The 25,307-nt window shown below is 47.3% G+C and overlaps 2 protein-coding genes across 2 annotated transcripts; one reads left to right on the top strand and one right to left on the bottom strand.

The window, feature by feature from the left end:
* Positions 1 to 998: 998 nt before the first annotated feature.
* On the top strand, positions 999 to 14,584 carry LOC134037195 (cilia- and flagella-associated protein 70-like). The gene is given in 9 exon segments (XM_062482534.1): positions 999 to 1,160; positions 3,009 to 3,196; positions 4,617 to 4,677; positions 4,853 to 4,949; positions 4,952 to 5,142; positions 5,294 to 5,419; positions 5,605 to 5,725; positions 5,832 to 5,946; positions 14,539 to 14,584. Coding segments are annotated over 9 exon segments (1,107 nt in total).
* Positions 14,585 to 20,000: 5,416 nt separating this feature from the next.
* On the bottom strand, positions 20,001 to 24,806 carry LOC134037212 (collagen alpha-2(IV) chain-like). The gene is made up of 12 exons (XM_062482535.1): positions 24,398 to 24,806; positions 24,196 to 24,315; positions 24,000 to 24,118; positions 23,766 to 23,916; positions 23,548 to 23,666; positions 23,336 to 23,474; positions 21,944 to 22,474; positions 21,746 to 21,835; positions 21,335 to 21,691; positions 21,110 to 21,199; positions 20,804 to 20,866; positions 20,001 to 20,749 (listed from the first exon to the last, which is right to left on the bottom strand). Exons 1-12 carry the CDS (start codon positions 24,663 to 24,665, stop codon positions 20,001 to 20,003), a joined length of 2,796 nt encoding a protein of 931 aa, XP_062338519.1. The 5' UTR covers positions 24,666 to 24,806.
* Positions 24,807 to 25,307: the final 501 nt, after the last annotated feature.

Below are 25,307 nucleotides of genomic sequence, written 5' to 3' on the forward strand. Positions count from 1 at the left end.
TTCCGAAACATTAACATCAAGCTTCTTGACCTTAAACCCAGCAATTCTAGAGGATGTGTTGTGTATAATCACAACAGGACACAAGGATTGATTATTCTGAATGTATCTTTGCTGTACGAGAGCTTGTCTGTTATTTCTCTACCCCTTTCTGTTTGGTACCCAGCCATCTTTAGATGTGATCATCTGTGTGCCAGAGCCTCTGCTCTCTGTTGTCCAACTGTCAGAATCCAACCTGTTGAAGGTGACGGTGGAGACAGCCTACTCCGTCCCGGAGGTGTGGAACCCTGCCTTGGAGTCCGACTATGTGGCTGCACTGCAGATACCCTTCACAGCCGAGGTAAGAGAGACATTAGGTCATCTTTATACAATGACGAAGCTCCTATCAACATAGTAAACTACTGTGCAGACCACACTGGTGCTTTTTAACTTCAAATATTATTTAAATACTATGTGTGCACATATGTTTTGTTTCTTCACAAAAAGAGCAAACATTGTGGTTTTCCAACGGGTTACTGAAAGTAGGTGGAGAGAGAGAAACTGTAGGCAGGCCCAGGAGGTGGCCTCTGGGGCCCCTTGTTGGCGCCTGGAGCTCAGTTCATCCGGACACCCCATCGAGCTGGAGGATGGAGACCAGAGACCATAGAGGTACTCTAACCTACATACCAAGGTGCTACCTAGAACCATACAAAAGAAAATAGATTTTACCCACAATAGTGTTCTTTCCAAAAATATAAAACATCTCATACTAATAATTCAGAGACCCTTCAAATAAATTATGTGTATTACTAGCATTTATAGGGTTGTGCAAGTGAACCGTTAAGATGTACAGTAAATTAATCCCTTTTCTTTATCACTGTCCTTGTGTTTCCTAGGATAGAGATTTCCGTATTGACGCTGAGACTAACAAAAAGAGAGTGATCTGGGACACAAAGCGACACTTTGAGATCAGCTAAACTCCATTGAGATCCCTGCTTTTGACATATGCAATATCTATAAAAATGAATAGTGTGGCTATCCTTCATCTCGCCAACGCCCTTCTCCTTCCTGCCTTGCTCAGCTTGACCCGTAGGATAGCGAAGAGTCGACTGTGGCCGGTGGAGGTCATGAGGTCCATGCAGGCTGGAGCCCCGAAGGGAGGAAAACCTGGGAAACCTGTAACTGTGAGATGTCACAAGCAAAAAGCCACAAAGAAGGTTCAGGCAGGAGGACTCAGTATATATTTACTAATACTTTATTGCACACTATACAATACATGATTGTAACACTTGATTTGGCATTGTGGTTCTGCTTGTATCAGCTCCCTGCCGCACCCAACGGAGACACCATCTCATCCTCCGAGCAGAGAGCAGCGACGCATTCCCCCTACAACAGGAAACAGAACCAAGGGTGGAGGCCGGGGAGGCGGAGGCAGCAGGATGACTGATGTCTATGTCGCACTAGCAATGCATATGCCGGGATACCCCGCTATATACCCCGCCCTATTAGGAGGGAGTACCCTGCAGCATAATATGACGCGTTGCTAGTGACGCGCTATGTCTCGCGTCCTCCTTCATGAACCAGCTCCGCTTGATTACAGAGCATCATAGGGTATCATTCAGCATCACAGAGCCTCACAGAGCCTCACAGAGCATCATTCAGCATCACAGAGCCTCACAGAGCATCATAGAGCCTCACAAAGCATCACAGAGCATTATTCAGCATCACAGAGCCTCACAGAGCATTATTCAGCATCACAGAGCCTCACAGAAGAGAAGATCTGAACAAATCTGAACTTAACTGGATCTGATGAGTCTGTCTGTATTGAACCATCAAAACTTAAGACTCTTCTGATTACTGTTTCTGCACGATGTTTCAGAACTTGGTAACCAGCGACAGCTTAGATGAGATGAGTCCAGGTGGTCTCAGATAGTGTGGTGCTAACCATAGCAGTATGATCTGTGTCCTGTGCTGTGTATTTACAAGTATGAAACTAAATAGCCGCCTCTCTGTGTTTGTGTGTTAGCAAGCTGAGTATGAGTCCCAGATCTCCTTCCACGGTGTGGCTTACATCGACATGGCCCCTCTATTGTATCCCGGGGCGAAACGTATCCGAGGAGCTTAACGACTCTACCCCTTCTACGACTCTGAGCTGTTAGATAAGGAGAGGACAGACAAACAAGGGAAAGCAAGCTTGCAGACAGACATGGATGAAAACACTTCAAGACGGAACGTCGTAATGGTGCTGTTTCCGTGACAGTATTCTGTGACAGTATTCTGTGTCAGTATTCTGTGTCAGTATTCTGTGACAGTATTCTGTGACAGTATTCTGTGACAGTACAGTACAGCAGGTATGGAGAGGGAGAGGGGCAGTAGGACTGAGGCAGAGGAGCTTGTCAGACTTGACTAGCAGGAGCTGGGGGAGAAGAAAGAGGGTTCAGCATCAAAGAACAGACGTAGCCAATCATGTGGAGTTAAGAATTTTCAGACACAGCAGTTGGCCAGATTGTTATTATTTTCCTGCCAAATGCCACGTCCCTATAATCTTCTCTGTCAGATCAGTCCTGTCCAAATCTGTTCAAGAGTGTTTTTGAGGATATTTTATTAATAATTTCTCTTCTTTATTTCCCTTCTTTTTTTAATTGCTACATTACAACCTGAATTGCTCTCAAAAGGAACATTTTAGACATTGTTCATCAAACATCTTATACAGAAATATAGTAATATAACAATACAAACCGCAATGCACAACTATCTCATGGGTCCATTTATCTCTGTTGTTTCTACCGTACTGTGGGCTCTGGTCTCTTGAGAGTATTTTTTTCCCTGTGTCGTTCCAGCACTTTGATCATAAGCAGTTTTTTTTCAGTCTGTTGATCTCTACCTTGCTGAAATCCATCATAAGTGCTCTGACGCTCTAATAATCTCAACGTGATGCCTCTGAGCTACGCGCCAGGCGGTTTACGTAGCAACTCAGTGCCCCCTCGCCCGTTTTCCCTGCTATCACCCATGTGACCTTGTGTGTTTCAAAGGCTAAGCGCAGCGTCAGCGTTCTGAAGGAGAGCGCCAGGGCCCCCACCACGCAGGGAAGAGGCCGAGCTCCTTCGTCCGTGGGGTCCTGCAAGGCCGCCCCCAGCAAGACCTTCGACAGCCACAAGGGCAGGAAGGAAACCAAGGAATCGTCCAGAAAAGTAAGGCCAGCTACCAAGAAAGCAGTCCTGTAAGTTCTGTAGCCTTGTTCTTAGTTACAGTGTGACTCACATAGCACAGCACTTATCAAAGTAGGCTCCGGCAGGGCCGACAGAGGCCACCTGTACCAGTGGTCTGTCTTAGATCAGAGCCGGATTTCCCATCTGATTGAATCCGGTTCCGCGGTACAGAAGCTGCTTCCCAAAGCAATTAGCAGTAACAGCAGCAGCTTTTGGCTCCATCAGAGGATGGTGAATCATCGTGTTAGCTCATCTGCCCCTCACCGGCACCCTGTGGAGGCGCAGCAGACGGAGAGGAGAGGAGCACACAGCCACCCCACCAACTGAGCATCTGACACGGCAGACGGCTGCCAGACAAATAACAAACTCCCACACGCGTAGACTCACATGCACACACAAGGTGGCATGCGCGTGCACGTGTGTGAACACACGCGCAGAACTTGAAAGTGCACGTGGGCACACACACAAACACCAGCAGACTGCATGGGCTCGACACATGTACACACACGTATACAAATGACCATTTTTTAAGTATTTGTCAAGAAACGTACTGAACAAATTTGTGGCCTCATATGTGACTCGCCCACACATATTTTTCGAATTGTGCTCATTACCATAGAATTGAATCAAAGGCCAGATTTTCCTACTCCCCAACTGAATTTGCAACTGCCTATAACTGTATTCAATGATCCATGACCACACTCTAATGAAGAGAAACAGCTGGAAAAAAGCAGAGAAAATCTGCCCTGTGCACCCTCTCCCGCCCCCAGCTCGACATCTCCCAAACGAAGACTATCATGTAGTGATAGTAGTAGTGATGCGTGCTGTGTTATGATATCAGCCAGGGGTCATGGTGAAGCCTACTACAGCTGAGTGTGACCAAGGTGAAGCCAGAGGTCAACTTGGAGGGGCCAGATGAGTGGGATCGACGCCCCTGTCACTGAGAAGGATGTCACTACAGGTCCAGTTTCAGTATCTCATTACCCTCCACACTCATCAATCTATGTGTGCATATGTATGCAGAAGCCCTTGGTGACCAAGAGGGCTATGGTGGGAATCGGGAATCGGGCTAGTAATCTGAAGGTTGCCAGTTCGATTCCCGGCCGTGCCAAATGACGTTTTGTCTTTGGGCAAGGCACTTCACCCTATTTGCCTCAGGGGAATGTCCCTGTACTTACTGTAAGTCGCTCTGGAGTGTCTGCTAAAAATGACTAAATGTAAATGTAAGAGACTGCCTGAGGAGCTAGCTCCAAGGTACAGTACTGTAACTGTACAGACTGAGATTTAAAGGATTGAGGGGTGTAGGAGGTCATAAGTGTTTATCATTTGATTGGAACTGCCTCGTTACTGTACTCAGAACAGTAACTGTAAGTATGGAAGGGAAGTGAGTAATAGTCAGAAGAGAGACAATGTGTGTCTGTCTATTGACAGGTCGAAGGAGCTGCTTATTCCCAGACCCTCCCTGCCTCGCAGACCCGCTGGAGCAGAGAGAGTAATCACAACACACACTTCACAATAACAAAATCCAATCACCATGACGCTAGCACACTTCTCCATTCACTTTGCTGTGTCGACACCTTGTGGCCATTTGCCAGCCACTACATGTCTTCCTACTTCTTCCTGCTGGTGTGCAGGAGTGACCAGTGCTGAATGCAGTTGTGTCTTAGGCCATCCAGGGGTACCACAGCCAGATTGCCAGTGTGGCGGGCCAGGTTCTGGAGCATTTCAAGCAGCTGTTTGGAAATGTTAGAGAAATGAAAGAAACATAGTGGAAGCGTTTCTTCCATTGTCTCTTACTGTTTTTGTGTCCGTGTGTGTTTCTCAGTAGTCTGTGGTGAAGATCGTATGGGAGAAGAGGCTGAGGACTGAGGCCTTTACTGACCCTGAGCAGCTCCAGGCATTCCTCAGCCAGCTCCATGTGTTCCTGGTGGATGAGATGCACGTGGCCCTCAACAAGGCAAAACACACATACCACTGTCACCACCTTAAACGTGTTTGGAGATGTGTTCACAGAGACGGTAGCAAACCAGCCTTGTGCCGTGTCACGTTTGTAATCCATTTAATTCTTTCTCAATTTTTTCCTTGGTCTCTTGTTTCCCCCTCTCCAGACCCTATCAGTGGGTGCCCAGGAGAGCCAGCCTCACCCGCTGCTAGACTGTACCCAGCTGGGGCACTTTGCCAGGGAGGCTCATTTAAGAGGAGACTACCAGCTGGCTTCTCACTACTACCAGGAGGTGCACTACCACTGACCCTGGCATGAACACGCTGCCAACACCCTCTTCAAACCTATTCATCATAATACCACATGGGTTCATTCACAATTCTGTCCCTCAGTGAACCTACCGGTGTATCAGTGGGCATTTTCTGCCATTTTTCTTCACCTGAATGTCGTCTTCTGGGTGTTTTGCTGACTGTACAGCGGCTAACTCGAGATCGCAATAACCCATCCCACTGGTTTGACTATTTGCTGAGGGCTGACTACCTGAAGGCTCAGGAGTGCTTCCACTACGCTGTGTCCAAAGACCAGGCACACCTGCCCAGGAGAGCAGGCAGCAGAGTGGGGGCCTCTGGCTTCAGCAACGCTGCCGCTGCTGCGAAGCTGGGAATGATCACCCATCTTGTATTGGCTAACAGTGTTTCCACCCTGCAGCTTGATGTGTGGGGTCCTAACAGAGATGGGTGAGCGCCACAAGGAGGCAGAGACCTTCTTTGAGAGAGCCACGTGCGTCAACCCCACCAGTGTGGTGGCCTGGGGCCTCATGTATAAACGTTGCGTACGCACAAAAAGCTTGCGTACGCTGGTTTTCACGCACACGGTGTGATGTATAAAGATTTACTTGACGTGAGAATGTGCGGGCCGTCATGGAAACCTTTGAGCAGACGTGAGAAGGTGCGTACCGTCCGCAAAGTCTCGTCTGGCTCTGTAACATGGCGAATTCTAACTGAAAAGTGCGGAAACTCACCAAACATTACAAAATAAAGTTTCCACTACAGTTTCTGTCATACGTAGGCATAACGTTAGTTATTCAAAAAACATATTTGGGCTACCTACGGTAATAAAAGTTTGATCATTAATGTGGATGATCACATCAAAATGCCAGAACCCAAAACGGGAAATGCTGTATAGCCTTCTGTTTAATCCGCCACCACTTAATAACTTCTGTTAAACTTGAAGGTGTCAAATGAACGACAAAATCACTCTGGAAATGCATGTCACGCTAACCCTATAGCTGCCATGCTGTTATTATGCGCCACCACTCGTTTCTTCATTTAAAGTTTTACATCGGACCATTTGTTCTTAATTTCTGCCATGGTCCGGTTCTCTGAACCCACAGCATTTATGGCCCTATAATAATAATAATGATTTTATTTGTAATGCACTTTACATTTAGCTAAATCTCTGTGCTACAGGTTAAAAACAAGAAAGGGCGCAAATAGTGACAGTTTTCCACTCTGCCGACTTTCTTTTGTCGCTAATACCTGATGACAGGCCGCCAAACAGGACACATTTTCTCGCCTCCACCTCTGTTGTCAGAACCTCGATCTCACAGTCACCGTATTTCTTCGAATAAATGCCACGGCGTTTAACGTTCATTTTTGGTGCAGCGTTTATTCGAGGGTGGCGTTTATTCGAAGAAATACGGTAATTCAGACAAAGAAATGACATCAGGAGCGCATTTATAGTTCATCTGCATATTCATTTATGGGAGGAGGCAAGGTGGGGTCAGTGGCTCGTTTACGTGCGGTCAATCTCACGTTGATTGTGATTTATAAAGGAAAGGTGCGCAGGACCTGGCGTACGACCGGTTTTATACATGTGAATATTTCTGTGCGTAGGTACTTTTCGAATTTTGGCCATACGCCATCTTCTGGTATGAAAGCTGCGCAATCCTTTATACATGAGGTCCCTGGACTCTGGTGAGAGCACACATCTTCTGTGAGAGACACACAACTGTGTGGAGCATACACTTTTAAAAGGGGTAGCACTATTGTGTGAACAGTAAAACCATAACGATTGTTCATAGAACCATATGGTTCCAGGTACATACATTTACAATTATTCATTCGGCAGACGCTTTAATCCAAAGCGACTTCCAAGAGAGAGCTTTACAAAAGTGCATAGGTCACTGAGCATAACAACGAGATAGCCCAAAAAAATATTGCAGGTAGACAAAACCATGAAGCATAAATTGTGAAAACCAAATAAGTGCTAATGAGAAGAATCATTAGAGCATGCCGTTAAACAAGTTACAATTAAAGGGGTCATTGACTGTTTTGGGGGGTATTTCACACTTCCTTAAGGTTTCCAAATAGGGTATGTAACATTGGTTGGGCTGAAAATGGCCCGGGTGCTGTTCTATGCCCCCTTGTGCTTCCTGTGAAATTGTCCTGGGAAAAAACGCTAGGTTTTCTCCTTTTATGGTATGCTCATAAATATATAGATGAGCTGCGCGCTGATTGGTTGGTTTTCAACGAGTGAAGCTGCGGAGTAGTGATGGAAGGTAGGATCATTTTACTGACTCGGTTCTTTGAATCTCGTTCAGTAAAATGAACTAAACTTAGGGAGTCAGGTGGCTGAGCGGTTAGGGAATCTGGCTAGTACCCGGCAGATGAACGAATCGTTCACCTCCCAACCGTGTGTTCGGATCAATGTTTCGTTCTTCTGCCAACCAAGTCTTCGCATCAATGATTCGTTCAACTAACCAACAAGAGTAACAAGTCCCTCAATAAGAGTCATTGTGTTCCTGGAAGAAACTAACATCAGGTCCAGCAAATCATTCCTAGTACCGTTGTACTCCCGGAACAAGTGCATCTTAAGCCTTTTCTTGAAGGTGGGGAGACAGTCAGTGTCTCTGATGGAGGTGGGGAGTTGATTCCACCATTGGGGGGCCAAACAGGAGAAGAGCTTGAGAAGTCGGACCACCAGACGGTTGTCAGAAGAAGACCGTAGGAGGCAGGTGGGGGTGTAAGGCTGAATCTGATACGGGCCGTGATGGGAAGCCAGTGGAGGGAGATGAGGAGCGGGGTAACATGGGAGCGTCTGGGTAGATTGAAGACCAGACGGGCCGCCGCGTTCTGAATCCTCTGGAGAGGGCAGGTTGCGCATGCTGGGAGACCGGCGAGCAGCGAGTTGCAGTAGTCCAACTTTGAGAGGACAAGTGCTTGGACTAGCAGCTGGGTGGAATGCTCAGATAGGTATCTCCTGATTTTCCGGATGTTGTAGAGGGTGAATCTACACGACCGGGAGACCGCAGCAATGTGGGCTGTGAGAGAGAGCTTGTCATCCATGGTCACCCCGAGGTTCCTGGCAGAGGATGAAGGGGTCACCGTCGCAGATCCCAGGGTGATTGAGAGATCGTGGGAGATGGAGGGTTTGGCCGGGATGATGAGGAGTTCTGTTTTGGCGAGGTTCAGCTGGAGGTGGTGCTCGGTCATCCAGGCGGAGATGTCTGTGAGGCAGGCCTCGATCCTAGCTGAGATCCCTGGATCAGTCGGGGGGAACGACAGGTACAGCTGCGTGTCGTCAGCATAGCAGTGGTAGGAGAAGCCATGGGAGGTGATGATTGGTCCAAGCGAGGTGGTGTAGAGGGAGAAGAGGAGGGGTCCAAGGACAGATCCCTGTGGGACACCAGTGGAGAGCTGGTGGGGGCCTGACACTTTGCCTCCCCAGGAGACCTGGTAGGATCTTCCCGACAGGTAGGATGAGATCCACTGAAGTGCAGTGCCAGTGATGCCCATCTCAGAAAGTCTGGCCAGCAGGATTTGATGGTTAACCGAATCAAACACTGCAGAAAGGTCCAGCAGAATGATGACGGATGACCTCGAAGCCACTCTGGCAGACTGGAGGGCAGTGGTGACTGACAGGAGGGCAGTTTCTGTGGAGTGGCCAGTCTTGAAGCCCGATTGGTTGGGGTCAAGCAAGTTGTTCTGAGAGAGGAAGTTTGACAGTTGGTTAGATACAGCGCGTTCAATTGTATTGTTTACATTTACGTTTACATTTACATTTATTCATTTAGCAGACGCTTTTATCCAAAGCGACTTCCAAGAGAGAGCTTTACAAAGTGCATAGGTCACTGATCATAACAACAAGATAGCCACAAAACATTGCGAGTAGCCAAAACATGAAGCACACATTGTGAACAACCAAAGTAAGTGCCAAAGGGAAGAACCATAAGAGCATGTAGTTAAACAAGTTACAATTAAACAACATGAACCGCTATACGTGCAAGTGTACCTGTGGAAAAAACAAGCAACAATAATAAAAACAATATATCACAGCGAGTACATGTTTTAAACAGTTACCACTAACCACAAGAGCAACAAGTCTCTGAGCAAGAGTCATTGTGATCCTTGAGGAAACTAACATCGGGTCAAGCGAACCATTCCTAAGTACCGTTGTACTCCCGGAACAAGTGCGTCTTGAGCCTTTTCTTGAAGGTGGAGAGACAGTCAGTGTCTCTGATGGAGGTGGGGAGTTGATTCCACCACTGGGGGGCCAGACAGGAGAAGAGCTTGTGTTGGGACCGGGCGGTCTTGAGCGGTGGGACCACCAGGCGGTTGTCTGAAGAAGACCGTAGGTGACGGGTGGGGGTGTAAGGCTGCAGGAGAGACTTGATGTAGACGGGTGCAGTCCCGTTCACTGCTCGGAAGGTCAATACGAGGGTCTTGAATCTGATACGGGCCATGATAGGTAGCCAGTGGAGAGAGATGAGGAGCGGAGTAACATGAGAGCATCTGGGTAGATTGTAGACCAGGCGGGCCGCTGCGTTCTGAATCCTCTGAAGAGGGCGGGTTGCACATGCTGGGAGACCAGCGAGCAGCGAGTTGCAATAGTCCAACTTGGAGAGGACAAGTGCTTGGACTAGCAGCTGGGTGGAGTGCTCAGACAGGTATCTCCTGATCTTCCGGATGTTGTAGAGGGTGAATCTACGCGACCGGGAGACCGCAGCAATGTGGGCCGTGAGGGAGAGCTCGTCGTCCATGGTAACCCCAAGGTTCCTGGCAGAGGATGAAGGGATCACCGTCGCAGATCACAGGGTGATTGAGAGATCGTAGGAGATGGAGGGTTTAGCCGGGATGATGAGAAGTTCTGTTTTGGCAAGGTTCAGCTGGAGGTGGTGCTCGGTCATCCAGGCGGAGATGTCTGTGAGGCAGGCCTCGATCCTAGCTGAGATCCCTGGATCAGTCGGGGGGAACGACAGGTACAGCTGCGTGTCGTCAGCATAGCAGTGGTAGGAGAAGCCATGGGAGGTGATGATTGGTCCAAGCGAGGTGGTGTAGAGGGAGAAGAGGAGGGGGCCAAGGACAGATCCCTGTGGGACACCAGTGGAGAGCTGGTGGGGGCCTGACACTTTGCCTCCCCAGGAGACCTGGTAGGATCTTCCCGACAGGTAGGATGAGATCCACTGAAGTGCAGTGCCAGTGATGCCCATCTCAGAAAGTCTGGCCAGCAGGAAGTTAGACAGTTGGTTAGATACAGCACGTTCAATTGTTTTTGAAAGGAAGGGTAACAGTGATACCGGTCTGTAGTTCTGAAGGACGGCAGGGTTAAGGGAGGGTTTTTTGAGTAGAGGGGTAACTCTAGCCTGTTTGAAGGCAGAGGGGAAGGTGCCAGAGGTAAGAGAGGAGTTTAGGACATGGAGAAGAAAAGTTATGATGGAGGGGGAGATGGTTTGAAAGAGAGGGGAGGGGATAGGATCAAGGGGACAGGAGGTGGGGCGATGAGAGAGAATGAGGTCAGAGATCTCTGCCTCAGACAGGGGAGAAAAAGAGTTTAGACATTTAGTTGGGTCAGTCATGGAGGGTGAGAGAGTAGGAAAGGTGGGTTTAGGGAACCGACTGCTAATGTCGGCGACTTTTTTCTCAAAGAAGAAGGAGAAGTCGTCTGCTGTCAGGGTGGAGGGAAGGGGTGGGGGAGGGGGGTTAAGAAGGGTGGAGAAGGTAGAAAAAAGTTTGTGGGGGTTTGAAGCGGAGTTAATTTTGTTCAGAAAGTAGAGGGTTTTAGCACCAGTTAGGTTGGAAGGATTTGAGGAGGGAGTGATACTTATCAAGGTCCAGACCGCCTTTGGACTTGCGCCATCTCCTCTCAGCTGCCCGAAGGGTGGACCGTTCTTCACGAATAACATCCGTAAGCCACGGGCAGGAGGGAGAAGATTGTGCAGGCCTGGTTGACAGGGGACAGAGAGAGTCAAGTGATGCAGTTAAAGTGGTTAACAAGGTGTCGGTGGCAGTGTTAGTGGGGTGGGACGAGAACTCGTCAATGGGGGGGAGGGAGGATGTTACAATAGAGGAGAAATGGGAGGGGGATAGGGAGCGGAGGTCGCGCCGGAAAGTTACAAGGGGAGGGGAGGTAGAAGGAGTTGGAGGGAGAGAGATAGAGAATTGGATAAAGTAGTGATCAGAAATATGCAGTGGGGTTACAGAGGTTAAGTCAGTGATACAGTTACGTGTCAGGATGAGGTCTAGCTGTTTGCCTGCCTTGTGGGTCGCCGGTGTGCTCAGCAGCGTCAGCATTGTATTCATTTATTCCATTATCTTCATTTATCTTTTTCATCCTGCATATTTACTTATCATTGATCTGTTGGTCTAAGATGATTCATATGAAATGTTCCAATAAAGGTTAAAAAAAATCTGAACACAAAGTCCAGGTTTGCGAAATATTTATAAAAGGAACCTTAAGGTTCTTACACTTATCATCCAGTAAGAGAGGGCCTCTCTCCAAAACCAGACGCCAAACACACACAGGCATGGGCTATTTTCGCATTTACCAACTATTATGAAGATCACAAAAATACTGCCCCTACTCAGATTTGTACAAAAAAATAAAAAATAAACATGTCACTAGGTTCTGTCTATGAAGCTGGATGAACGTAGGTAAAGTCATACCCTTCAGAAGGTGAGTCAGGTGGCTGAGCGGTTAGGGAAGCGGGCTAGTAATCTGAAAGTTGCCAGTTCGATTCCCTATTGCTGCGACGGGACGTGTGTCACTGCACTTTGTGAAAACGATGTATTCCACTCGTTACATAGGAGTACAGCGTGGTAGCGTGCATTACCACAGTCGACCACTAGATGGCAGCGGTAGCCTGTGCTGCACAAATCGGTAGTAAATCAAGGCAGCCACATACTACAGTGATCCCTCGCCACTTCGCGGTTCACTTATCGCGGATTCGCTATTTCGCGGATTTTCATAATGCATTTTTTTTTTTTTTTGGTGCATTGTGCTCTGCATTCTGATTCGCTAAAAACTCACTCCCGCTTCTTGTATCAAAACATGCTACGAATTGTGCTATCATCGTATCATATCATATCATCGTCTCGTGCAGTTATGTGTACGTACATAAAACAGCTTGGCAAATTTACATTAAGTTGGCCAAATTATCTTGTAATTTCGAACATCTCCTAAACCCATAATGTCGACGAAACGGCCTACACGTGAGTCACTGTATTTGTATACATGTAATAGTTGCTAATTGTAAAAAAAAAAAAGTTTTCTGTTTCGCGGATTTCACTTATCGCGGGTCATTTTCGGAACGTAACCCCCGCGATAAACGAGGGATTACTGTATTTCGTTTTGGTCTGATGCTACACATCAGTCCTATCGTGATGAGTCCGCGATTTAATGTGTGATTATGCAACATAAACTCATGTAGGCCTACTCACTGACAACTCATTGATAATCTCTTCTGTGCTGTGAATTATATTCATAGGCAACACTCACACACCAATTCATATTGTAAGTCTACATTATAACGATTCATGTTGTTTAATTGAAACTTGTTTAACTACATGCTCTTATGGTTCTTTCCTTTGGCACTTATTTTGGTTGTTCACAATATGTGCTTCATGTTTTGGCTACCCGCTATGTTTTTGGGGCTATCTTGTTGTTATTATCAGTGACCTATGCACTTTGTAAAGCTCTCTCTTGGAAGTCGCTTTGGATAAAAGCGTCTGCTGAATGAATACATGTAAATTTAATCCTTGCAGGTGTGCGCCAGCCGCCAGACCGTTATGTAAATCTGACTTTTGAGGTAAGGGTCAACAACAATACAGATCCTCCATAGCTAATTTCCTGGCAGGACTACGCTGTCTCACAAAATTTAACTATTATGATTTAAACAAAACTATTGCAGTCATTCAATGCATATGTGAAAGCAATGAAAAAAGTAGCCTCAGTTTAGTCCACAGCTTGTGTTAAGTGTGTGCTAAGAGTTTTGTGATTTCGGTATGAACAAATGTGCTAAACCCATTGTAATTGTTTGTTGTTGCTTGCCACACTGCTAATCTGTTTTCGATAGGTCACCGATTTCGGTACAACACCTGTATTGTTTGCAGTCTCAGGCAAGGGCAGAGATAGCAGAATTCAAGCGACAAACAACTGCCACTGGTAATATAACTTTATTTTCAATTTGACCAATGACCACTATATGTTTTATTTTCCATCATTCAATGGATTTTGCCTATACATAAATGAACCTCGCAATGTCATTGCAGATTAAATTTAGCATTTTAAATATTTACCTACCTATCTATCGCTTATTACCTGATGTCCAGTGTCCTTGGCTCGAGCACTGTAAATATATCCTGTAAATATACAGTACCAGTCAAATGTTTGGATGCATTTTCCCTTGAACATATGTTCATACTTTTGACTGGTACCAAAAGTTTGGACACATTTTACCATTCTGTTACAACATTAAAAGTATTACTATAATGTGATACATGAAATAAGAAACAAAATCCTATCAAACATGACATTAAAAGCTGTTTTGAACTATATCTACAAGAACACAACTTTTAATTATCATTTCAGAGTTGTCCTCGGTCCACCTTCCTCTTCAACTGTTGAGACCACCTTTCCAGAGGTGTGTCATTAAAGTGTGATTGTCATTTTAACATTCATGCTAATCAACGACTGTCCCAGACGAGTGTCTGGGTGACCAGTGACAAAGGGGCTGTATTATTCAGGTCTCTACCAATACAGCCCTACAATACAATTATCCGTCTTCATCAGAACTACTAAGTATTGTATTCCTTAAAGTACAGATACAGTTTCAAGAACAACCTGCATGAGCCTCAACAGCTCTTGTAATTAAAGACATAATAAACCAACCAATCTTACTCAACAAATGGGTTAAATACACAGACACTCTAAAGGGCTTCAGAGATAAAGAGGTCAACCAGAAATGAATATTGAGCACCTTGATGTTTTTTTTAATGAAATTACAACTGTGTCCTTCAAAACTGAAAGGTGTCAGCCAGTGTTTACCAAGATTCTATCCAGTCTGACAGAACTTCCGCTCCATTGTTACAGGGGTAGAGTATCTTCCCTGTGTCCTGTCATGTTGGACTGTAGATCTGGTGTTACTGCATGTGCTGTCCCAGTAGGTGCAGGCCAGTAGTTCTTCCAGCTGTTGGTCCTACAGAAGTTCTTTCAGGTGGTGACTGCTGGGACAAATTCACCCTCTTGGTTTTTCTATCAAAGATATGCATAAACATGAGAGAACATGCTGAGGACTGAGGCCTTCACTGACCCTGAGCAGCTCCAGGCCTTCCTCAGCCAGCTGCATGTGTTCCTGGTGGATGAGATGCACGTGGCTCTCAACAAGACAAAACACACCTAGTCACCACCTTAGAAGTGTCTGGAGATGTGTCACAGAGACAGTAGCAAACCAGCCTTGTGCCGTGTCATGTTTGTAATCCATTGAGTTCTTTCTCTCTCAATGTTTTCCTTGCTCTCTTGTTTCCCCCTATCCAGACCCTATCAGTGGATGCCCAGGAGAGCCAGCCTCACCCGCTGCTAGACTGTACCCAGCTGGGGCACTTTGCCAGGGAGGCTCATTTAAGAGGAGACTACCAGCTGGCTTCTCAGTACTAACAGGAGGTGCACTACCACTGACCCTGGCATAAACACGCTGCCAACGCCCTCTTCAAACCTATTCTTCATAATACCACATGGGTTCATTCACCATTCTGTCCCTCAGTGAACCTACCGGTGTATCAGTGGGCATTTTCTTCCATTTTTCCTGACCTGAATGATGTCGTCTTCTGGGTGTTTTGCTGACTGTACAGCGGCTGACCCAAGAGCGCAATAACCCATCCCACTGGTTTGACTACGGGGGCCCAGATTATGGGGAAATGCTTGGTTTCCGTTGTTTTGATTTATTTTGGAATCACGGAATAACCATATAACACAAATGGCATAAAGAGCCATTTACTCGTTTGTTTCATTGGCCGTATTATGCATACTGGCACTCGTGAAAAGGAGAGAGAAGGGGAGATGTGCAATGATCGGAGGTGTTATTATTTCCGAACACCAGATGGCAGCAACGACTATCTTTTTCTTTTTTGGGTGTGCTCAAGCCTTCGGCGAGAGCACCTTTGTTCTCTCACATATATATTTATTGTGAGAATGCTGTTAAGCATTCTCAGTATTGCTTTTCAACTTCTCAGTTCTTCCGCCGTTTTTTGGCCTTTAACTCGTTCTGCATACTTTAACCGATTCCTACAACTTTTGTATCAAAACGTTCAGCTCCTTCAGGAGATGATGGCTATGACTTTTGGTATTTCTCACTTTTATACTTTTTAAGACATTAAGGTTTTTGTGCAAATTATTCTCCCATTAAAAGTAATGGTAAATCCTTTCAAATCATTAAAAAGCTTCCTCCTCTTTCAAACGTAACTACTTCAGCTTACTTTCAGCTAGAGACACCATTCAACCTTTAAAATGTTCACAAGACATTCAGCTATTCCCAAATGATTCAGCTTTTTCAAATGTTCAGCCAATTTTGAATTATGACAGTTTGAAATACATTAAAATGTTTGCTCCTTACTCTGCAGCAAGCAGAGTGCTCACTGCTGTTTCGCAGGAACAGCCTTTTCTAGTTTATTGTTTATTTTCGCCCCCCTAAAACTCAGTCAATATTTGGCCTACATACACAACGGCGGTGTCAAAAGGTTCGTCTTGGTAGCGATTGCGTTGCTTCTATTGGAATTTACGTTCCGTTGCATGGTTTGGGCTTAAGTTAAGTTTTTGTGGCGAAAAGTGAAGCTAACGGTGGCTAATTTGCTAGCCACAGTCACTGACGTTACTAACGTCACTACGTCACTAACGTCACGAAAACACGCGTGACTACCTGTAGCAGAACATTCGTTTCGCATCTGTTAACTTGGGGGATAGCTAGGCTAACTATAGCTTTACTGCAAGGCAGCTGCAGGAACGCCACAAGCAAAGAGGCCAGGGTGATAACTATTTACTCATTTTACTTTGTGATATGACACACAATTGTGATGTGTAATTTACAATATTAGCTGATATTATTAACCCTTGTGTTATCTTCGGGTCATTCTGACCCATCAGTCATTGTGACCCACCGTCGTATTGCGACAAATTTACCTCATACAAAAACAAAGTGAAGCATTTTCTTTTAACTGTCGGGCTGTCTCAGACCCCCCACATTGGAATGGTTAAAAGAAAATTATTTGTATTTGTTTTTGTATTGGGTAAAATTGGGTAAACACAACGATGGTTCGTTATGAACCTTTGGGTCATGTGACCCGAAGGCAGCACGAGGGTTAAGGAAGTGAGCCCACATCTACTTTCGGAAACGGTAGTCTACTATTTCACTGAAATATTAGCATCATGACATTAGCCTCTGTTGCCCGGGCAACACATACTACAGTGGTCTATGATGTATCTGTTTTCAATTGTTAAAATAAACATTCCTCACATATACATTTTCGTTGTAGGATTTATTATGACATTAGATTACAAGTAAACGATTTGTGGGTGAAATTATCATTACCTGTGGTTTCAATCCAGTGTATCACTGCAACGCTGTAGCCTACGCGAGACACACGACAAAAACATCTAACATACTGTACACAGCTGTTTAGGAAGTCAAACGGCGACAGAACATGTTCGGCACTCCCCTTACTTAACCCTCGTGCTGCCTTCGGGTCACATGACCCAAAGGTTCATAACGAACCATCGTTGTGTTTACCCAATTTTACCCAATACAAAAACAAATTAAAATAATTTTCTTTTAACCTTTGCAATGTGGGGGGTCTGAGACAGCCTAGCTGTTAAAAGAAAATGCTTCACTTTGTCTTTGTATGCGGTAAATTTGTCGCAATACGACGGTGGGTCACAATGACTGATGGGTCAGAATGACCCGAAGATAACACAAGGGTTAAATCAAAAGTCTATCTAACTACTAACCTGAACTTCATTGCCACAGCCTAAACTTTGTCAATCTGTTCATGAAAATAATTAATTTCAGCCTAAACCGTACAACGGAACGTTTAATCGAATTCAACCAACGCAATCGCTACCAAGACGAACACAGCAGTAGTCTACTAGTACTGTACCGTAGTAGTAGAATTTACCGGGGCAGCTTCTCCACACAGGGCTATATCGCATTTTGCGTTGTTACCTTACAATGATCGCTACCAGTGAGCTTTTTATGAATGAGCGATTTTCCACTAAATAAGTGTCAAGCTTATTTACGTTTTGGGGGGCATATTTTCAGTTAGCAGATGGTACTGTTTGAATCGCGATTCCATCTTCTACTGCCGGGTAACGTCGTAGAATAATCTTCAAAGGGGGTTCTTTATTAATGAATGAATGCAATGAGTAGGCTAAATGCATGAAAATATCACGAGAAGGGAAAAACTTAAAAGGACGTCATTAAGTCATAGAGATTAGGTCAATTTGTACACCGGTCTGCCAAATTTATTCGTTTTGATTCAACGATGAGGCTGCCTCTTGCAGGGGAAATGAGAAGACATCCATTTCATTCTACACTTCACTCGTATTTTCAGTTGTAAATGAGCAGCAAAAAAAAATGCTTTTAAATCTATGTAATCTTTATAAATAATAAGTATGCATTTTTATATAAAATACAGAAATATCAGTTGTAAAAATGTCATTAAAAAACGGACCCCTGTGCAACCAACGCAAGCAAGCACACCCTACAATTTCCCCAGAAATTGTACCCTCTCTAGTTTTTACCTGTGATCTGTTGGCCAACTATCTGGACGACACAGCAGCAAGTTCTTTGTAGTAGACACACACACCAGGTTGGATGATCATGTTGACCGAGTTTGCTAGTTGCTACTTAGTTAATAAACAATGATCTTAGATGAACCCAAGTTTAATATAAACTCCTCAAAAATAGTTCGGAAACGTTATTTCGGTCGATTATTCCTCCCCTTCAGTAATACCAATTGGTATTGTATTTTATATTGTTGGAAAGCCTGATTAGTCACCTTTACAACGAGGTACAAATTGTAAGGATCGTGCATTCGTAGAATGAGCAACACAGCTAACCGTGTGGGTAGTGGCCCAACATCTTTTGCCAAAATCCCCTGCAATATTCTTCTGTTGGTATTCACTCTCGTTTTGAGTTGCTTGGTGGATTGGAGGAACTCTCCCACAGTAATAGGGAAAAAACAACACATATTGGCATATTTTTACACTTTATTCATTTTACACTGTCAGGGACCTCGGTAGCGTGTGGAAGATCCAACAAACACAACGATGGTTCGTTATGAACCTTTGGGTCATGTGACCCGAAGACAGCACAAGGGTTAAAGCTTTAGTCATTCTTAGGTTTCAAGGTATCAAGGCAAATACAGCATATTATGTGGGTTCAGTATAGTTCAATATGTTGACAAAATTGCCCTTTTTAATCTCTTATGTCCTGAAATACGTAAGGATGCATATGCCATCATGCAGTGATGTGACCGTTTTGATGGGAGGTTCTCAAACTGCATTCATGTAAACCATTTTGACTCATGGTTAATGTAGCAGGGAAGTAGTGTCACAACTTTAATTTCCTTCAGGATCAATAGTGAATTAAATATAATGCTCTACATGAACATTGAAATACAATTTCATTCTGTATTTAATGATTTGCCATTCAACATGACAAATTATACATTTTACTTTAGGATTAAGTATTGTGGTTACTGTTAGAATCAGAATGGGATTTATTCGCCATGAAAGTTTGCACAGACAAGGAATTTGCTTTGGCAGGAAGGTGCATACAATAAACATACCTAAAATTTAAATATGTGGACTATCTATAATAAGGGTACATAAACTAGCAGTACTAAGTGGGATTAGAATAGAATTAAATATACAATAAAATATAATATAGGCTTACTCCAACAAAAACATAACCAAAAAGGTATGCAAGACTTCAGACAAATCTGAACTGTCCCTTTTCTACAGTTAGTTCCAAATCGAGGCTGCAAGAAGTGCTAAAGTTATGAGCCTTGTGACATTGCTTTTACACAATAATTCTGAGCTCCATTTATTCACAGACAACCATATTTGCATACCAAAGGACCATGGGGTGAAGAACCGCAAAGCTGCCGTTTCTTATACCTGATAAAACACCTCAAGGCCTACGCAATTATACAGTAACATTTGCCATTTTCTATGGTTTGTCTACGGAAACCCAATTCAATATTGTCCAGAAAGTCAAATAGCAGTGCTATAAGCACTGCGTCAAATTAAACACTACCCTGGAAACTCAACTACTGGTCCAATCCAGAGTGAGAAGGTCCTTTTACCAATTGAGCTGTGAATTTAAAATTAGGGACTCATGACAAGCTGGCAGAACTGCATGTCAAACACCCAACAAGTGTAAAACAATGTTTGGATAAAAGTGTGATCACCAACAAGCCATATACAATTGCATCCAGCAAAAATAAAGTTAGCAAACCAGTAAATCAGTGTAAAGGTGAGAATTTATTAAAAGTTGAAGTCAAGTTGCACAATTACATCAATAAGAATTGTTGAGTCACTTGCTACGAGTTCTCGGGAGCAGGTGGAGGGAGTGCATCCCTACTGCGAGACCCAAAGCCAGGAATCCTTCTTTGGTCCTCCACACTAACAGTGGAAGACTTGGAGGTACCTGCTGAAGCCGGTGTAACACTCAACTGAAGGGAAGCATCGTCCTTGAACATTATGTTGTACACTGGCTGGACCATCTGCTTACCCCCCTTTCCTTTATGTCTGAAAAGGGCAGCGTTAACGCAGGGTGGCCAGGGAAGCTGAAGGGACCCGGGGGAACCTGGCAGCTGTGGAAACTGAAGGGACCCGGGAACCTGAGGGGAGCCGGGGGACCCGGGAAACTGATGGGAGCTGGGAGAACCTGGCAGATATGGAAACCCGGGAACCTGAGGGGAGCCGGGGGACCCGGGAAACTGAGGGGAGCCGGGGGAACCTGGCAGCACGGGAAACTTAGGGGACCCGGGAACCTGAGGGGAGCCGGGGGACCCGGGAAACTGAGGGGATCTGGGGGAACCTGGCAGCCCGGGAAACTGAGGGGACCCTGGCTGTTCTGGAAACTGAGGGGAGCCTGGAAACTGAGGGGAACCTGGGAAAGGGGAGTAAGGAAGGTCTGGTGTCTGGGGGCCAGTTGGTGCAGCTATTGTAGTGGCAGTCATTGGGAATGGTCCAGGGAACTCAGGGTATGGAGTCAGCTCTACTGACTCAGAATCTGAAGACCCTGGGGGCCCGGGAAACTGAGGGTAGCCGGGGGAACCTGGCAGCCCTGGAAACTGAGAGGAGCCAGGGGACCAGGGAAACTGAGGGGACCCTGGCAGACCGGGAACCTGAGGGGAGCCGGGGGAACCTGGCAGCCCTGGAAACTGAGGGTAGCCAGGGGAACCTGGCAGCTGTGGAAACTGAGAGGACCCAGGGGAACCTGGCAGACCAGGAACCTGAGGGGAGCCGGGGGACCAGGGAAACTGAGGGGACCCTGGCAGACCCGGAAACTGAGGGGACCCAGGGGAACCTGGCAGCCCGGGAAACTGAGGGGAGCCGGGGGAATCTGGCAGCTGTGGAAACTGAGGGGACCCCGGCAGCCCTGGAAACTGAGGGGACCCGGGAAACTGAGAGGACCCGGGGGAACCTGGCAGCCCGGGAAATTGAGGGGACCCTGGCAGACCGGGAACCTGAGGGGAGCCGGGGGAACCGGGAACCTGAGGGGAGCCGGGGGAACCTGGCAGCTGTGGAAACTGAGGGGACCCGGGAAACTGAGAGGAGCTGGGGGAACCCGGCAGCTGTGGAAATTGAGGGGACCCTGGCAGATCGGGAAACTGAGGGGAGCTGGGAAACTGAGGGTAGCCAGGGGAACCTGGCAGACCAGGAACCTGAGGGGAGCCGGGGGACCAGGGAAACTGAGGGGACCCGGGGGAACCTGGCAGCCCGGGAAACTGAGGGGACCCTGGCAGACCCGGAAACTGAGGGGACCCGGGGGAACCTGGCAGCCCGGGAAACTGAGGGGACCCTGGCTGTTCTGGAAACAGAGTGGAGCCTGGGAAAGGGGGGTAAGGAAGGTCTGGTGTCTGGGGGCCAGTTGGTGCAGCTATTGTAGTGGCAGTCATTGGGAATGGTCCAGGGAACTCAGGGTATGGAGTCAGCTCTACTGACTCAGAATCTGAAGACCCTGGGGGCCCGGGAAACTGAGGGTAGCCGGGGGAACCTGGCAGCCCTGGAAACTGAGAGGAGCCAGGGGACCAGGGAAACTGAGGGGACCCTGGCAGACCGGGAACCTGAGGGGAGCCGGGGGAACCTGGCAGCTGTGGAAACTGAGGGGACCCGGGGGAACCCGGCAGCCCTGGAAACTGAGGGGACCCTGGCAGACCGGGAAACTGAGGGGAGCTGGGAAACTGAGGGGAGCTGGGAAACTGAGGGGAGCTGGGGGAACCTGGCAGCCCTGGAAATTGAGGGTAGCCAGGGGAACCTGGCAGACCAGGAACCTGAGGGGAGCCGGGGGACCAGGGAAACTGAGGGGACCCTGGCAGACCCGGAAACTGAGGGGACCCAGGGGAACCTGGCAGCCCGGGAAACTGAGGGGACCCGGGGGAACCTGGCAGCCCGGGAAATTGAGGGGACCCGGGAAACTGAGAGGACCCGGGGGAACCTGGCAGCCCGGGAAATTGAGGGGACCCTGGCAGACCGGGAACCTGAGGGGAGCCGGGGGAACCGGGAACCTGAGGGGAGCCTGGGGAACCTGGCAGCTGTGGAAACTGAGGGGACCCGGGAAACTGAGAGGAGCTGGGGGAACCCGGCAGCTGTGGAAATTGAGGGGACCCTGGCAGATCGGGAAACTGAGGGGAGCTGGGAAACTGAGGGTAGCCAGGGGAACCTGGCAGACCAGGAACCTGAGGGGAGCCGGGGGACCAGGGAAACTGAGGGGACCCGGGGGAACCTGGCAGCCCGGGAAACTGAGGGGACCCTGGCAGACCCGGAAACTGAGGGGACCCGGGGGAACCTGGCAGCCCGGGAAACTGAGGGGACCCTGGCAGACTGGGAAACTGAGGGGACCCTGGCAGACTGGGAAACTGAGGGGACCCTGGCAGACCCGGAAACTGAGGGGACCCGGGGGAACCTGGCAGCCCGGGAAACTGAGGGGACCCTGGCTGTTCTGGAAACTGAGTGGAGCCTGGGAAAGGGGGGTAAGGAAGGTCTGGTGTCTGGGGGCCAGTGGGTGCAGCTATTGTAGTGGCAGTCATTGGGAATGGTCCAGGGAACTCAGGGTATGGAGTCAGCTCTACTGACTCAGAATCTGAAGACCCTGGGGGCCCGGGAAACTGAGGGGACCCGGGGGAACCTGGCAGCCCGGGAAACTGAGGGGACCCAGGGGAACCTGGCAGCCCGGGAAACTGAGGGGACCCAGGGGAACCTGGCAGCCCGGGAAACTGAGGGGAGCCGGGAAACTGAGAGGAGCCGGGGGAACCTGGCAGCCCGGGAAACGGAGGGGAACCCGGCAGCCCGGGAACCTGAGGGTAGCCGAGAAACTGAGGGTACCCGGGGGAACCTGGCAGCCCGGGAAACTGAGGGTACCCGGGGGAACCTGGCAGCCCGGGAAACTGAGGCGAACCTGGGAAAGGGGGGTAAGGAAGGTCTGGTGTCTGGGGGCCAGTGGGTGCAGCTATTGTAGTGGCAGTCATTGGGAATGGTCCAGGGAACTCAGGGTATGGAGTCAGCTCTACTGACTCAGAATACCCTGGGAGCCCGGGAAACTGAGGGGAACCGGTGGAACCTGGCAGGCCGGGAAACTGAGGGTAGCCGGGGACCCCGGGTAACTGAGGGGAGCTGGGGGAACCTGGCAGCCCTGGAAACTGAGGGGAACCTGGCAGCCCGGGAAACTGAGGGTAAGGCAGAATGTCTGGTGTCAGGGGATCAGTTGTTTCCGGAGCACCAGGTGGAGATATGCAGGATACTGCAAACCGTTGGCCATTCATCAGCAGGACAAGAACATAGACCTCATCCTGTAAACACAAAAGCATTAGTGGAAGACCCAAATATTCCGTACACATATGTGATCAGAAGTTGGCACTAAACCTCCATCTTGACGCAGGGTTCTTTGTAAGGAGCCCTGATCATCAATCTGCTAGAATGCGATGCCACAGTAAATCCACAAAGTTGTCTAGATGACAGCAGGGGCTCCCATACGTTTGAAACTAAATTTAAGAGTTAACCATTAGTCATTTAACAAATGGTTGTTGAAATACAGTACATGAACTTTGATTCCAAAGATTAGAGCAACTGCTGAAATGTACCTTTTACAGAGAGTGCATCTGCTGCAATATTACCCATATTCAACACCATGCCTTTTCGGAGGCAGGAGACTGACAGGCGAGGAGGTGCAAGAGGACAAGACATTGTCATGGATTCCCCCCACAGCTTTAGATGCAGTACATGATCACCACCCTGTTGGAAGAGTAGGCCACTTCTCAAATTCAACCAAATAAAGAGGGGTGTGTTTAGTCTGCCATTCCTTCATTAAGAATTACCTGCTCAGTAACATGGCAGCCTTGGTATGGAGCTACAAAAAGCACATCTCTGCGTGACCTTCTCACAGTGAATCCACACTGAGAAGGCATCCGAGTCACAGGAATGAGAGCCCCGTCACCTGCAGAAAGCAGATTCTCAGAACAAACTACTCGCAGTTTTCACCGGAAAACCACAGAAATGCATCATTGATCTCACCATTGTCAACCAGAAAATGGGGAGTCTTCCCTCCCTTGACCCGCAAGGTCATAGCATCATCAGCGCACTGCACCGAAGGTCCCATGCGATTTAGTTTAGCGTTCATCAACAGGTGCCAAGCTAAAACAGTAGGGATTAAATTACTATACTGGAGGAACCGCTAAACACGCGTTGGCTAACTTGAGATATTGTGTATACTCACAAGCCATACCTGTGGTTTGGTTAGCCTCCCGACCATCTGAATCAAAGGCAAGAGAGCCATTTCTAGTTATGACGCCAGTCGGAGTGGACTCATTCACGTCACGAAGAAAGTCTCTTTTAAATTTGGTCCCAAATGCCGTCGGATCGGTCACTTCATTTGTTAACCTAAATGTGCTCCCATCTCTAATACTTCCATAGGAAACTGCTACTAAAGAGGTCAAAGTCCTCAGTACTAAGATGCAAAACTGAGCATTATTCCACAGCACCATGTTGAACAGCCTCTCAATGCCGCCCTACCAACATAATATCAATACACATTTCACACAGCTTTAAGATGCTCTCTCAAATTGGACGACCAATCCAATTTGAGGTGGGCAAGCCTTCGTTCCAACGCACCTGAAGTGCAATTGGATCATCGTTAGACGTGAAGTGACTTTGTCAGTGATTGTTGCGAGTAGAGGGGGTTTGTACACGTGGATCCTACCAATTGGCAATTTGTTTGGTCAATTTAGTGCTGATGAGCTCATGCCAATCCGACTCGGAAATTGTATAATTATTACTTTAAACATCCAATTATTTCGTTATGTCTGTTTTTGAACTCACCGTTTGCTTCTGAAATATTTATGATAGCATTTTACAAGATTGAGACCAGCTGCAATACAGTGCACTTACATCTGTAGTGCACTCCGTCACTGAGTAGTGCTGTCTCAAATGGAACACTTAAGTTAACCACTTGGCGGGAAGTGACGGACGTAAATCTGATAAGGTGTGTTCGACATATATTATACTATATTAGACATTCTCTGATGAAATGAAAAGCTGCTGAAAGGGCTCCTCCTCTTCCGCTACGCAGCCAATATGGCGCCCGTTTAGGGCGAGTAGTGTCCATCGTTGTACACCGCATTTTTGAC

This window comes from Osmerus eperlanus, chromosome 2 (genome assembly GCF_963692335.1).
Source record: "Osmerus eperlanus chromosome 2, fOsmEpe2.1, whole genome shotgun sequence".
NCBI lineage: Eukaryota > Metazoa > Chordata > Actinopteri > Osmeriformes > Osmeridae > Osmerus > Osmerus eperlanus.

Excerpts from the sequence above, each read along its gene's own strand:
- LOC134037212 (XM_062482535.1), bottom strand. The coding sequence starts at position 24,665 with ATGGTGCTGTGGAATAATGCTCAGTTTTGCATCTTAGTACTGAGGACT. Across the intron at positions 24,316-24,397 it reads CCAAACCACAGGTATGGCTT|CTTGGCACCTGTTGATGAAC; the intron begins GTGAGTATACAC and ends CTACTGTTTTAG. Across the intron at positions 23,475-23,547 it reads AACCCTGCGTCAAGATGGAG|GATGAGGTCTATGTTCTTGT; the intron begins GTTTAGTGCCAA and ends TTGTGTTTACAG.